This window comes from Phoxinus phoxinus, assembly GCF_949152265.1.
Source record: "Phoxinus phoxinus genome assembly, chromosome: 16".
Lineage (NCBI taxonomy): Eukaryota > Metazoa > Chordata > Actinopteri > Cypriniformes > Leuciscidae > Phoxinus > Phoxinus phoxinus.
The window spans coordinates 3,838,548-3,853,930 of record NC_136891.1 but is presented as its reverse complement, the minus strand read 5'-3'; the positions used below and the strand labels follow the sequence as shown (position 1 = coordinate 3,853,930).

At 44.8% G+C, this 15,383-nt stretch overlaps 1 protein-coding gene across 1 annotated transcript; it reads left to right on the top strand.

Annotated features, from left to right (window-relative positions):
- Nucleotides 1-18: 18 nt before the first annotated feature.
- On the top strand, nucleotides 19-14,649 carry crnkl1 (crooked neck pre-mRNA splicing factor 1). Its single transcript, XM_079584099.1, has 14 exons — nucleotides 19-195; nucleotides 345-497; nucleotides 8,903-8,994; nucleotides 9,076-9,234; nucleotides 9,574-9,740; nucleotides 10,626-10,804; nucleotides 10,885-11,055; nucleotides 11,561-11,752; nucleotides 11,825-11,884; nucleotides 12,141-12,221; nucleotides 12,829-13,068; nucleotides 13,672-13,773; nucleotides 13,859-14,107; nucleotides 14,192-14,649. The coding sequence occupies exons 1-14, from the start codon at nucleotides 148-150 to the stop codon at nucleotides 14,567-14,569; spliced, it is 2,271 nt and encodes a 756-aa protein (XP_079440225.1). The 5' UTR covers nucleotides 19-147; the 3' UTR covers nucleotides 14,570-14,649.
- The last annotated feature ends 734 nt before the right edge of the window (nucleotides 14,650-15,383 follow it).

Here is a 15,383-nt window from a genome sequence, read left to right as displayed (position 1 = left end):
AAGGTTACAGCGCGCGTCACGACAGACGCGACTCGTCGCGACACACGGCATTGAAACGTCGCTACTGCTTTAGCGGGGTATCGAAGTTTAAAAACTTAAATAAACACGTAAAGGTTCCTTATACCAAAGTGACAGGAGCGTCTAATCATGGCGTCCACCGCGGCGGGTAAACAGAGAATCCCGAAAGTGGCGAAGGTAGCAAATACTGTTTTTTGAGTTAGCATTAGCATATAAACAACGTGAAGTTGTTGTGTTGTATTCCTCAGTAAACGACTGCTATATTCTATTTTGAGTTGTAATTAAACATTGTTTAAATATGTATTTATTGTACGTGATGTGTTCAGGTGAAGAATAAAGCCCCTGCGGAGGTGCAAATCACCGCAGAGCAGCTGCTCAGAGAGGCGAAGGAGAGAGAGCTAGAGCTGCTGCCTCCTCCACCCAAACAGAAGATCACAGACAAGGAAGAGCTCAACGACTATAAGCTGAGGAAGAGAAAGGTATGAGCGCCATATCTCTGTATGATCACGACATTATTTGCACAAATACATCATGCTATCAAAATATAGTACTAGCATGGTAGTGCTGTATGGTTACTATTAGCATGTACCATGATATTAGCATATCAGGATATTGGCCAAAATATGGTATTACCGTACATATCATGTTGTTATGGTATATACCCCAAAAACATAATGTTCACAAGGAAAATACGATAAAAGCATGTTTTTAAAGCATGTCCGATGACATTACCATGGTACATGCACGGAAAACAGGGTGTTGTCATGGTATGTGCCGCAAAAATATAGCATTAGCAAGGTACATGGCATAAAACATGATATTTTAATGGTTCATGTTTTAAAAACATGACATTTCCATTGTACATGTCCAGAAAACATGGTTTTGTCATAGTATGTGCCTCACAAACATAATATTTGCAAGGTGCATGCAATAAAACATTATGACATTACCATGGTACATGCCTACAAAACGTACTCGGTTACTAACGTAACCTCGGTTCTCTCTAGAAGAGGGAACGAGTACTGCGTCGAAGAACGCTACGGGAAAGATATTTCTTTGTCGAGATTGAAGCCTAAAATTAATCCTTAATTTTGTAATAATGTAAAACGCTTTTCTGAAGCATACAACCTAGGCGGAGCAATACAGCTCACCCATTGGCTGCTCTGCCAGAAAAGCACAGCCTATGCGAGGCCAGGACGCTGACCAATGAGGACGCTTCGCGCCCTTCTGCGTCACCTCCCGCCCAAACAGGCGTGGCCTAGGCCTATAAATACGAGCATAGCTGTCTAACACGCCGATTTTCGTCAATGAAGCGACGCAGCGCGGACACGCACGGCCATGAGACGCAGTACTCGTTCCCTCTTCTAGAGAGAACCGAGGTTACGTTAGTAACCGAGTACGTTCTCTTACGTAGAGTTCTCTCGTACTGCGTCGAAGAACGCTACGGGAACCCCATGTAAAACGCCGTGCGTGCTCTTGGACCGACACAGACACCTAAGGGCGCGCGCGCCCTGGTATACAAGTGCCTACCCCAAGAAGTATAGGGAGAGCGGCTAAATTAGCATCATCCCTTTATAGTAGTGCCTCTTAAGGCATAATAGCATATATATGTAAATATAGATATATATGAGGGGTAATAGCATGCTCATGGGACACATTGTCAGTGAGTGATGCTTAAACATTGAAGTGACCTGGGCCGCACAGCGGGGCAGGAACACATATACATATTAACACTGAAGTGACCTGGGCCGCAGCGCGGGGCAGGACACTAATACATAGTCTTCTAGACCGAGAGCAGTTTAGCCTGCAACGCAGGAACCTCTAGGTTATAGAACCTAATAAATGTAGACGGGGAGGCCCAGCCTGCCGCCATACAGATATCTTGTAACGAGATTCCGCTATACCAAGCCCATGAAGAGGCCATGCCTCTCGTGGAGTGTGCTCTGATGCCCAAAGGGCATTCCAAACCTCTAGATGCGTAGGCTAGCGCAATGGCGTCCACTACCCATCGAGACAGACTCTGTTTCGTCGCGGCTCGCCCCTTGGAGCGTCCGCTGAACGAAACAAAGAGCTGCTCCGTCTGTCGAAAAACAGCGGAGCGGGACACATAAGCTCTTAATGCCCTGACCGGGCAAAGGGAGCTATTTCCGTCCTCTGAAGCCGGCAGGGCCGACAGGGAGATGACCTGAGCCCTGAACGGTGTGTTGAGGGACTTAGGCACGTACCCATGCTTCGGTTTCAATACGACTACAGAGTCGTTTGGCCCGAACTCCATACAAGAAGCTCTTACTGAGAGCGCTTGCAAGTCTCCCACACGCTTCACTGAAGCGAGAGCCAAAAGAAACACGGTCTTGAAAGACAGGTGTTTCATGTCAACTGAGTGAATAGGCTCGAAAGGGGCCCCTTTCATAGCGTTCAACACTGTAGAAAGGTCCCAAACGGGGACTGAAGGAGGCCTTGGAGGGTTTAACCTCCTGGCGCCCCTCAGGAAGCGGACCACCAGGTCGTTCCTGCCTAGTGAACGGCCAAGCGTTGGATTAACGAACGCTGATATGGCAGCCACATAGACTTTGAGCGTGGATGGGGTTCTTCCCTTATCCAATAGCTCTTGCAAGAAGGAGAGAATCTCCGGTTCTCCACACTGAAGTGGTGACAGACCTTGATCTGAACACCATCCAGAGAACACCGACCATTTGGAAGCGTAGAGCCGTCTAGTAGACGGAGCCCTAGCTTGCTCGATCGTGTCTAACACTCCTCTTGGGAGGTTAGCGGGTACCCGTTTATGGCCCATACGTGTAGGGACCAAAGCTCGGGGTGAGGATGCAGAATCGCGCCCTTGGCCTGTGAGAGGAGGTCTCTCCTCACTGGAATCGGCCACGGGGCAGTACTTTTCAGTCGCATCAAAGCTGGGAACCAGGTCTGATTCGTCCAGTATGGAGCAACCAGTAGTACCGAGCATCCGCTCTCCTTGATACGCTCCAGCACTTGAGGCAGGAGTGAGACAGGAGGAAAGGCATAGAGCGGACGGCGGGGCCAGACTCTGGCCAGCGCGTTCGCGCTCTTCGAAAAGAATTCTGGGCAGTGAGCGTTCTCCTGGTTTGCAAACAGGTCTATTTCCGCTCTGCCGAACCTTTTCCACAGCAGACGCACTGTCTGTGTGTGTAGGGACCACTCTCCCGTAGGAACATTGTTCCGTGAGAGTCTGTCCGGGCCTACGTTCAAGTGGCCTGGCACGTGTATTGCTCTTAACGAGCGCAGGTTGTGCTGGGCCCACACCAGTATGCGTTCCGCTAACCTGAATAGGTTTCGGGACCTCAGGCCACCCTGGTGGTTTATGTAGGCTACTACCGACACGTTGTCCGAGCGGACCAGGACGTGGTGTCCTTTTATCCGGGGACAGAAACGCCTCAGCGCAAAGTCCACCGCCATCATTTCCAGGCAGTTTATGTGCGGTAGTTTGGCTCGCTCTGCCCATTGGCCAAAGAGCGGTCTGCCGTCGAGCAGTGCTCCCCAGCCTGAGGTGGACGCGTCCGTGGACACCACCTTCAGGCTCGAGGAAGTCCCCAGGCTTACACCTGACCGGTACCAGTCTGACGCTCTCCATGGTGTCAGGGCTGAAATGCATTCCTGAGTGACCTTGAGGCGATAACGACCGTGTAACCATGCTCGGCGCGGTACGCGCGTTCTCAACCAGAACTGTAGTGGGCGCATGCGCAGCAGGCCCAACTGCAGCACTGTAGAGGCTGAGGCCATGAGGCCCAGCATTTTCTGAAATCTCCTGAGCGGCACTATGTGGCCGCTGCGGAAGGATTTCGCCATTTGCAGGGTATTTCGCCTGCGCTGTGATGACAGACGTGCTGTCATAGACAGTGAGTTCAGATCCAGTCCTAAAAAGGAGATCCTTTGACTGGGAAACAGTGAACTTTTCTCCCAATTGACTCTCAGACCTAAGCACTCGAGGTGATCGAGTATTAGCGTCTTGTGGTGAGCGAGTTCTGACGGCGATTGAGCTAGAATCAGCCAATCGTCCAAATAGTTCAGAATTCGAACGCCTCGGAGTCTCAGGGGTGCCAGCGCCGCGTCCATGCACACTGTAAATGTACGAGGTGCTAGGGATAGGCCGAATGGCAGGACTGTGTACTGATATGCCCGGCCCTCGAAGGCGAATCTCAAAAATCGCCTGTGACGTGACGCAATTTGTATGTGAAAATACGCGTCTTTCAGATCTATCGCCATAAACCAGTCTCCTCGGCGAATTTGCGCGAGGATTTTTCTGGTCGTGAGCATTCTGAACTTCCGCTTTGTTAGCGTTTTGTTCAGACGCCTTAGATCTAAAATGGGTCTGAGACCCCCGTCTTTCTTCGGTACCAGGAAATATCTGCTGTACAGACCCCCTTCGCTCTGAGCTTGAGATAAAGGCTCTATGGCCCCTTTGCTCAATAGCTTCGCTATTTCGGCTCGAAGTAGATGTGCTACTTCTGTTTTTACCGTGGTTTCGACTTTTCCCGTGAAACGGGGAGGGCGTCGATGAAACTGTAGCGAATAGCCTCTTTTTATAGTCTCTAGCACCCATTCTGAGACCCCGGGAAGTCTTTCCCATGCATGTGCACGTGTGACTAGGGGTTGAATGTAATCTGGGCCCTGGTCGCGAAATGGCGGCGACACGAGAGCAACCGTGTGCTGTAACATGGACGCCGTGGCGTCTGAGGCGGGGGACATGTTTAACACAGTATGCGTCCCGCGCGCGCTCGACTCTCTGAGTTGAGAGAGAGCACGCGGGGCGAGCCCTACGGGGCTCGTTATGTTTGTAAATAAACGTGGGCGCTTGGTGGCGGGCACATTTATAACACCGGGGACACTGTGTTCGTGTACTGACTGACCGTTCGTTAGTTTCGTTTTTACAGAAACCGCGGAACGTGCAGTGTGTAGTGGTTGTGGGCACTGGATAGTGGGCACGCTCACTACATGTAAAGCACAACCGGCATGAGCCGATTTTATGTGTGCAAACCCTGTGTTGAACGGGGCTGTGCTTGTGTGAATGAATGGGCACTGGGTGGGCATTGCAGTTACACACATTACACCATCGGCCTTGGCCGGAACACCAGAAATTAAACTCTTTTTTAGATTTATCTGGGTCGCCGTGAAAACGGCGTTTGTGTGCAGGCAAACGGGCTTTACGGCCGGTTTGTTGGCTGCTAAATACACTGGTACAAACACGGAACTTAGGGCTGTACAAGCGAAAATCTTTGGTGGAAGTCCGGCCGCAGCGGGACCCGAACACCGTCGTTTTCCTAGCAGGGCTAGGATGGCGCCGAGGCCTCGGGCTTGAGTGAGATCTTGGGCCGAGGACCACGCGGTGGCGGGCGGCGTCCGGCGGAGCGAGACCGTGGTCTCTCTCGGGCCTGTTGCTGCTGGGCCGGTGCGGCGGGCGCGGGGCGCTGCTGAGTTCGGGCAGGCGGCTGTTTAGGGCGGCCTGTTGCGGAACTGGAGCGCTTTGGCAGAAAATGTCTCATGGCCTGCGAAGTCTTCTGTACCTCGGCGAATCGGTCCGCGAAGTCCTTCACGGAGGATCCGAAGAGGCCAGTCGGTGAAATGGGAGCGTCGAGGAACGCAGAGCGCTCCGACTCCGCCATTTCGGAGAGAGTCAGCCACAAATGTCTCTCGGAAACAGTAGCTGAGGCCATAATCCTGCCGATGGCGTGTGCGGCGGACTTTGTAGCGCGAAGAGCGAGGTCTGTGGCGCTACGTAAGTCCGGAACACTGATCGCGCCCGGGCCTTCCTCGTCTAGCTTGCAGAGGAGGTTAGCCTGGTGGATTTGGAGCACCGCCATGGTGTGCAGCGCCGATGCAGCTTGTCCGGCGGCGGAATACACGCGGCCGTTCAGAGCTGACGAAGTGCGGCAAGCTTTAGATGGTAGGACTCCCTTAGCCCGCCGTCCAGCAGAGGGTGGGCAAAGGTGAGTCGCTACAGCCTCCTCGACCGGGGGGAGAGCGTGGTAGCCTCTGTCGCGAGCACCGTCCACTACGGAGAATGCTGGCGAGGCAGAAGTACGTACTCTGGCTGAAAATGGCGCCTTCCACGATTTCGCTACCTCTTCGTGAAGCTCAGGAAGAAAGGGTGCGTGTCTGGAGGGGGGCGCAGCGCGGTCTCCAGCGAGGAAGCGGCCATCCAGCCGGTTGAGTGCAGGTTGTTCGGGCGTCGACCACTCGAGGCCGAGGCTCGATACGGCCTGTGTGAGCAGACGCATCAGCTCTGCTTCGATGCTGATCTTCCCTCCTCGACGTTCCGGAACGGCGGGGGAGGGGAGGTCCACAGAGCTCGCCCATCCCTCGCTCTCCGAAGCGAGAAGCGAACAGCAATCGTCATCCCCCTCTGATACGGCTTGCTGGTCGTCCTCCATAACGGACAAAGCGGCGTGCTGCGGCTGTTGTCCGTCGGTGAGCGACTCAAGCGACACGTTGAGAGGAGCTAGCGGCGGTGGCGGCGGCGAGCTCCTCGTGGAGGGAGGTTCCGGGACCCGCTGAGCGCGGCGCTTCTTACGGCGCGGCGCTACAGGGGGCGGTTGAGCAGTCTCGGCGAAAGATGCAAGGCGAGTCCGCAGAGTCGCGATTGGCATCATGTCGCAGTGATGGCAGCCGCCATCACCGAGAGCGAGAGCTGCATGTTCCTCGCCCAAGCAGGAAACACACAGTTCGTGGTGGTCCCCGTCGATGAGCGCGGCTCGGCAGGAGCCGCAGGAAACGCGAGACATCTTTAAAAAGACACTCGTTGCTCTTTTGTGAGGAAAAAATGTGTGCCGCGGTAGGCGAACACACACACAAAACACACACAAAACTGAAAGGATATTCCACGCCGGAGAAGCGCAGCAGGGAACGGCGGCTGAAGGCGGCGATGACCAGCGGCTTCAGGTAAGGGCTCGTCCTGCTGAGGTGCTTGTTCCAAACGGCTGTGGCGGCTCGAATCAATCCAGCGATGCGTGCAGCTTCGTTGAATTTAAGAAAATCGGCGTGTTAGACAGCTATGCTCGTATTTATAGGCCTAGGCCACGCCTGTTTGGGCGGGAGGTGACGCAGAAGGGCGCGAAGCGTCCTCATTGGTCAGCGTCCTGGCCTCGCATAGGCTGTGCTTTTCTGGCAGAGCAGCCAATGGGTGAGCTGTATTGCTCCGCCTAGGTTGTATGCTTCAGAAAAGCGTTTTACATTATTACAAAATTAAGGATTAATTTTAGGCTTCAATCTCGACAAAGAAATATCTTTCCCGTAGCGTTCTTCGACGCAGTACGAGAGAACTCTACGTAAGAGAACATGGTGTTGTCATAGTATGACATAGCCCAGACAAATATGGTATTACCATAGTAATGTAGGGCTCGCAAAATTTCTTAATTGCTGGCAGTGGTAGCCCTTTTGGGCAGGCACTCTTCAGATTTTGGTAGCCCGAAATTAAGTTTACTAGCCCAAATAAAAAGACAAATTTTAATGTAGGAAATTGGTTAGGAGTCAAAACATCACAAAAATTTTTCAAAACACTAATATCAACAATCGAATATGTAATAATCAAATTAGAATCATCATTACAAATATGCATCTGGTTCTAACTGAACTGAAATGTGTGTGAACAACACAGTATGGAACATGAATCAGTCTGTCAGACTCTGAATCGGAAATATCAACTGAAGTCACAGATGAGACAATGCCACTCGATGTTGAAGGCATAGCGTCTCCATCAGCTTTCTCCTCCTGTGCATCAGTCTCCACTTCTCCGCTCTCTTTTTTTGCTGGGTTTTTATGTTTGAGGTGTCTTGAACCTATTCCAGAAAACATCCAGGAACTAACTTGTCAGGGCAAAAATATTCAGTGTCAAAACAGTGTCACCTTGTGGTAGGTCAGATTTATAGCAGCCATAAACAAGAGTGCAGGTCCGTTGTTTTAAAGCCTGACAATGCTAAAAGTGTAAATTTTCTGATGGAATAATTCACATATTGAAGTTTAGCAATACAGAATAATAATACCAGACTTTTTTGAGGCAAGTAAATGGTGTATAATCTATAGCAGAATGTCACAGATGTTCAAGTCACCTTTATTTATGTAGCGCTTTTTGCAATACAGATTTTTTTTGTTTCAAAAGCAGCTTTACAGTGATAGTGTGTTAGCACATGGATTCAAACATTGTGATACGCAAAGAAAAACATTAATGTGAAAGTGGAGCTTTAATTTTTATTGATCATGTGTTTCTCTTAAAAACAGGCACGGAGATTCATGAGACATTGCGCTGCGGATAAATCAGCATGATCAAAAACTTGCGCGGCCATATTTTTCCCTTAAAATAACTAGTCAATAATGTGTATAAATTGAGGAATTTGATTACACTATTTCAGATTAAGCAGTTTGGTAGCCCGTCTGGAAAACACAAAAGCCCCGAGACGTCGGGCTAGCGATTCTGCGAGCCCTGACATGTCCATAAAACATTGTTTTGTCATGGCATATGCCTCAAAAAGCATAGCATTAGCAATGTACATGCAATAAAACATATGTTCATGGTTTAAAAACATGACCTTACCATGGTACATATCCAGAAAAATATGGTATAGTACATGTCCAAAACATGGTATTACCATATTACCTGTCTAGAAAACATTGTTTTGTCATGGCATATGCCTCAAAAAGCATAGCATTAGCAATGTACATGCAATAAAACATATTATTGTCATGGTTCATAGTTTAAAAACATGACTTTACCATGGTACATGTCCAGGATAAATATGGTATTACTAAAGTACGTGTCCAGAAACCATGGTTTTGTCAATACCATCATAGTGTATATACAATATATATATACATATAAACCAAAGAAATCAATAAAGTAAAACATTTTCTGTCATCTCAGGCGTTTGAAGACAACATCAGGAAGAACAGAACTGTCATCAGCAACTGGATCAAGTACGCACAATGGGAGGAGAGCCTGCAAGAGGTCCAGAGGTGAGTTTCTGTTCAGCGCCTACTGATTGAAGTGTGGACCGGAGGTGATTTCCTTAACTTTTTTCTTTTCATTGTCTTCAGAGCTCGCTCCATCTACGAGCGTGCGCTCGATGTGGATCACCGCAATATCACACTGTGGCTGAAGTATGCAGAGATGGAGATGAAGAACCGGCAGGTGAATCACTCTCGCAACATCTGGGACCGAGCCATCACCATCCTGCCCCGTGTGAATCAGTTCTGGTACGCTTTCTCCTCATGATTATAATAGGGTTGTCACGGTATGCAGTCATTGCAGTTTTGGATTCAATCGCACATTTAAATACAGTTGAGTTGTCGATCCAGAAACTTTGCAGTGTACTGAGTAGCATGAAGCGTGTTCTAAATAGAAAACTTTGATGCTCTTCACAGAGCGCTTACACAGATACACACGGAAGCGTTTGAAAGTACCGAATATACCCGGTACTCAGAAATCCTGGCATCATCACATTTTTAAAATCTCACTTGTTAATATAGACAATAATGTATTCAGGCAAAGATACTCTGTTTTTTCTTTTTGTGACTCGTATGTTTCTGCACCAGGTACAAGTACACCTATATGGAGGAGATGCTGGGGAACGTTGCCGGCTGCAGGCAGGTGTTTGAGCGCTGGATGGAGTGGGAGCCGGAGGAACAGGCCTGGCATTCTTACATCAACTTTGAGCTGCGCTATAAGGAGGTGGACAAGGCCCGGAGCATCTATGAGAATTATATCCTTTCATTAATAATCTATTTTACTCTGAAATATTATATACAACTTTTTTCCGGAATTCGGATACATACAGTACATTCACGTTAAGCTATATATATATATATATATATATATATATATATATATACACACACACACACACAGCTCTGTATAAAGTTGGATATGCAAGTTTGTCCAGCTTTATACATACAGTAATCTCATGTAGTGCAATATACACTATATTCTATATACATAACCTAAATACATACCTAAACTGTTTGATTGCTTGTATCGAATTGAGACTCGGTGATATTTAGAGACTCACTCATTCATATTTATTGAAAGGGAAAGAGAAGCTGGTTTGGGATTTGTGTAAGAGTGTAAAACATATTTTAATAGAATGTAATTTTTTTTTTAAATGACCTTAGACGACTCTTTTTTTTTTATTATTCAGAAAATATATTAATAGACATTTTTAAAAAGGTTTCTCCTGGAATAATTTTAGAATTTCTATCATATATTAAATAGAAATATTCTAGATTATTGTTGTTTTATGCATGTATGTTTTTGCATATCGATTGTTTTTTTTAAGACAAAATAGTTATTAAAAATGATATTGTAGTATTTTTTTAATACTGTTGATTTTGCCATGAATATATAGCCATGGCTGCTGATATGGCGTTAAATCATAAATAAGATTGCCCAGTTCTAATCTTCTAAATGTGACTAAGTCATGAAGATATTATAGACAATAACATGAACTTGATACAAAAACATTTTACTTGACTTGAAATATGTACAAATAAATAAATGCATTTATATCATGTTTTTTATATAATTTCTCATTTGAGATTGAATGGGTGTGACGTAAAATATGTAGATACATTCCTTAACAGCAGAGCACTCGTGATGGTCCATCCTGAAGTGAAAAACTGGATCAAGTACGCTAACTTTGAAGATAAGCACGGCTACATCGCTCTCGGGAGGAAAGTGTTTGAGAGATCCGTGGAGTTTTTTGGTGAGGATCACATCAGCGAGAGCCTCTACGTGGCGTTTGCCAGATTTGAGGAGAAGCAGAAAGAGGTATGACATCCTGTGTTCGTGTCATCCAATAAACAAGATGTTTCCTGTTCATGCGTGACCATTCGCTTTGTGTCTTTCAGTTTGAGAGAGTTCGCATCATCTATAAATACGCTTTGGACCGAATCCCCAAGCAACAGGCCCAGGAGCTGTTTAAGAACTACACCGTGTTTGAGAAGAGGTTTGGAGACAGGAGAGGAATCGAAGACGTGATCGTCAGCAAAAGGAGGTTTCAGTATGAAGAGGAAGTGAAGGTGGGTAAAGCATGATTATATTTTTTATTATTATTATATAATCACCTGGTCAAGAATCACATTTTAAGTGAATATCCAAATGCCCTGAAGTTATATATGAAGACTTTTGTTCAGTTTTATTATGTTCAGTTATTTCACTTTAATGTCAATGAAAATGACCTATTATGTGTCATTAAAGTGAAATTACTGAACTTAAATATGCGAGTTTGATAAAAATGCTCATTTTAGAAGAAAATTGCACTTAGATGGCACTTAGAGGCTTTTGCAACTGAAGTCTTCATACATATATATATATATATATGCCTCAGACTCTCCAGACAACTTCAGATCATCTTTGAGGGTTTTCTGAATATTGTTAGTTTAATCTGTGGTGTTTGTCATTCTTTGAGGATGGAAACTATTGTGTCTTTGCTAAACCAGTTTGTAGTTTTACACAAATGCAAAGCATCAGTTTCTTTCTTAATGACTCAGTGTTGCTTATTAACATAATTTTCATCCTGTATAGGCCAGCCCACATAATTATGATGCTTGGTTTGATTACCTGCGCCTGGTGGAGAGTGACGCAGATGCGGACACAGTTAGAGAAGTGTATGAGAGAGCGATAGCCAACATACCCCCCATCCAAGAGAAGAGACACTGGAGACGCTACATCTACCTGTGGATTAACTACGCTCTCTATGAGGAGCTGGAGGTCAAGGTATGATAGACAGCTGAAGCATTCAGTCAAGGCTTCAGTGAGGCAGAGTTTGATGTAATGCGTTTTCTTTAGGACCCTGAGAGAACGAGGCAGGTGTACCAGGCATGTCTGGAGGTTATACCACACAAAAAGGTAACCATATCATCGTCTTAATGGTTAAAACATTATGACCTCATGTCATTTGTGGTGAAATAATCCTTAAACTTCATAAAAAAAATTTATTCTGCTCCCTTGTGGATAATTTACAACCATGTCAAGAGCTGAAAAAATTACAGTGTTGTGCTTGACTGTATTTTTTCATAAAGATTTTACATTATGCTGTAGCTACAATGTCTAAGTTTAATTATTTTTAAATAGTTTTCTAATTATACATGTTTTTTATTCTCAGTTTACATTTGCCAAGATTTGGCTCTTATATGGGCAGTTTGAAATCCGACAGAAGAACCTCCAGAATGCTAGACGAGGCCTGGTAAGTGTTTACTCTAAAACTGATTTATATACTTTTACACTACTGTTCAAAAGTGTGGGGTTATTAAGATATATTTTTTTTTCAAGGAACAAAAATGAATACTTTTATTTAGCTAGTACGCATTAAATTGATCAAAAGTGACATTTATAATCAATCAATCAAATCAAATAAATGCTGTTCTTTTCATAGAATCCTAAAACATTTGTATCATATTCTCCACAAAAGTTTTAAGCATCACAACTGTTTTAAACATTGATGAAATGTCATAACATAAACATAATAAACATAATCAGAAATGTTTCTTGAGCAGCAAATCATCATATTAGAATGATTTCTGAAGGATCATGTGATACTGAAGAAATTATGCTGTAAATTCAGCTTTGATCACAGAAATAAATTACATTTTAAAGTATATTCACATGGAAAACATTTATTTGAAATAAAATAATATTATTTCACAATATTACTGTTTTTATTGTATTTTTGATCAAATAAATACAGCCGTGGCAAGCAGAAGAGACTTATTTAAAAAATGTACTCCAAACTTTTGAATGGTTTAAGTTTATTATAAGGTAGTGTATATAACTTCTGACCTCTGTCCTATCAGGGCACATCCATTGGAAAATGTCCCAAAAACAAACTGTTTAAAGGCTACATTGAGCTGGAGCTACAGTTGAGGGAGTTTGACCGCTGCAGGAAGCTCTACGAGAAGTACCTGGAGTTCAGTCCAGAGAACTGCACCACCTGGATCAAGTTTTCTGAGCTGGAGACAATCCTGGGAGACTCAGAACGGGCCAGAGCTATATTTGAACTGGCTATTGGACAGCCACGATTGGACATGCCAGAGGTCAGAACGTCAAGTCATGTTAAAGTTTAAGGCCATATTCTGCCAAGTCTGGTTCAGACCATGTTCAAATGGGAGTATATAATACCATCCATCAGGCTTTTGAGGAACGTTTATTTTTTCATGTCTCAATCATAATTGTAATTATTGCGATATGTTTTGAAACTACAGAGCTTTGATCATAAAACTAAGCATTTAAATATCATCAAATAATATAGAGCGAAGACTGATATTTATGTGATTTTATGCAAGTAGTCTGTCTGTTATAAAGATCTCATTAATTTACAAGCTATCAGAATTGTATCTCTTTGGCCATATAAATATCAGCAACTCCACCAAATTGCATATTTTGGCTTAGTTTGTACCTCTGAATAAAATGAAGATGTGTTCTCCATATTCTCACTATATCGTACTGGATGAGCCATAAAATCCTGATATATCAAATAGGGTACTCAACATAAAACACATGTTTTTTACCTTTTTTGTATTTTTAAAGGTTCAATAAAACAGTTCCATTTAAAAATAAATCAGATTTATTTAATTTGTCAGGCTTTACTGGGTTAAAGGTGATTGTTAACTGTTTCTCCTCGGTATTGTTCACGTCAGGTGCTGTGGAAGTCATACATCGACTTTGAGATCGAGCAAGAAGAATACGACAACACACGAGGACTGTACAAGAGACTGTTACAGAGGACTCAACACGTCAAAGTAAGCAATCAAAATTACGGCAACACAACATGCTCATTTTAAATAAACATCTGACTCGTGTGATTCCAATCTCGTTGTGTTATAGGTCTGGATCAGTTATGCCCAGTTCGAGATGTCGATCGACAGCGAGGACCGCATACAGCGATGCAGACAAATCTACGAGGAGGCCAATAAGAGTATGCAGGGCTGTGAGGAGAAGGAGGAACGTCTGATGCTCCTGGAGTCCTGGAGAGACTATGAGGAGGAGTTTGGATCGTTGGCCAACAAGGACCGAGTCCAGAAACTCCTGCCGGAGAAGGTGAAGAAGAGGAGGAAGATCACAGCGGAGGATGGGGTGAGAGTCTTTCCGTGTCAGTTTTGTGGGTGTTTTTTCTCGCGTCGACTAGTCATTCCTAACACGATGTCCTTGGTTTATTAGTCGGATGCAGGTTGGGAAGAATATTACGACTACATCTTCCCAGAGGATGCTGCCAATCAGCCCAACCTCAAACTGCTGGCCATGGCCAAGATGTGGAAGAAACAGCAGCAGGATGAGGAAGAGCAGGAGGAGGAGGAAGATGATGATGATGATGATGAAGAAGAACAGCAGGTTCCTCAAGGGAAGGAACCACAGGAGAGCTCAGAACCAGAAGAGGAGGAACCAGCGGCCCACAGAGAACAGAAGGAAAAGGAAAATGACGATCGAGATGACGCGAGTAGCAGCAGCAGCAGCAGCAGTGACAGCGAGAGTGATGGCCAACACGAAGACGACAAAGAGAAGACCGAACAAACAAAGGCGGACCCAGAAAAACAGTGAACTGGTGTGGTTGGAACTTAACATATTATTTGACTCTTTGTGTTTTTGTCTTTTGTAACAAAATAAAGGTGCGAACCAAATATTCTTGTGCCGATCATTGTTTTTATTGTTCGCTTTAAAGTCCTGAAATGAAAATTCACCCTATCTATTTTCTGAATGCATATTATATATCTTTATTGTAAACAATTAATCCAAAAAATCCTGCACGTTTCATTTTTTAATGTTTGACCTGTTAATGTTTAATCAAAATGTCCATAAATGGATAAAATACACTGTTTTTCACTGTTTTCATCACAATACGGAAGATCTGTCATCGTGACTTAAAAAATTTCATCCTCGAGCTGATTCGCCATCTTGCTATCCATGATAATGTGCAAAGTATTTCGCTGTGGATCTACACGTAAACAACTAATACAATAAGAATGCATAGGCAGAATCTGGTTTATTGAATTTATTTACTGCATTATGTACTGAAGCTGTGAATGGACAGTTTTTTATGACATAAAGTTTTTTATGTCTACAGTCTTCCCTTGTTTTATTTTGACTGCCTTTGCAGTGTTACCAGAAAAATGAGAGAAATTCCAGTGGCAATCAGAGGTAAAAATAGTATATGTTAATGTTTCCAGTATGCTAATTGACCCTTTGCAGGGAGCTTGATTGACAGGTGATCTGACCAATCATACTTCGCCATCCGCCATTTTGTCCGACAAAGCAGTCAGGAGAGTTAGTAGATTAACATGAGAGGATTTGAGCTTGAGAAGCGGAGTGTACTGACGCCTTTCCGCGGTTAAAACAACATTCCTTCTGATGTTCA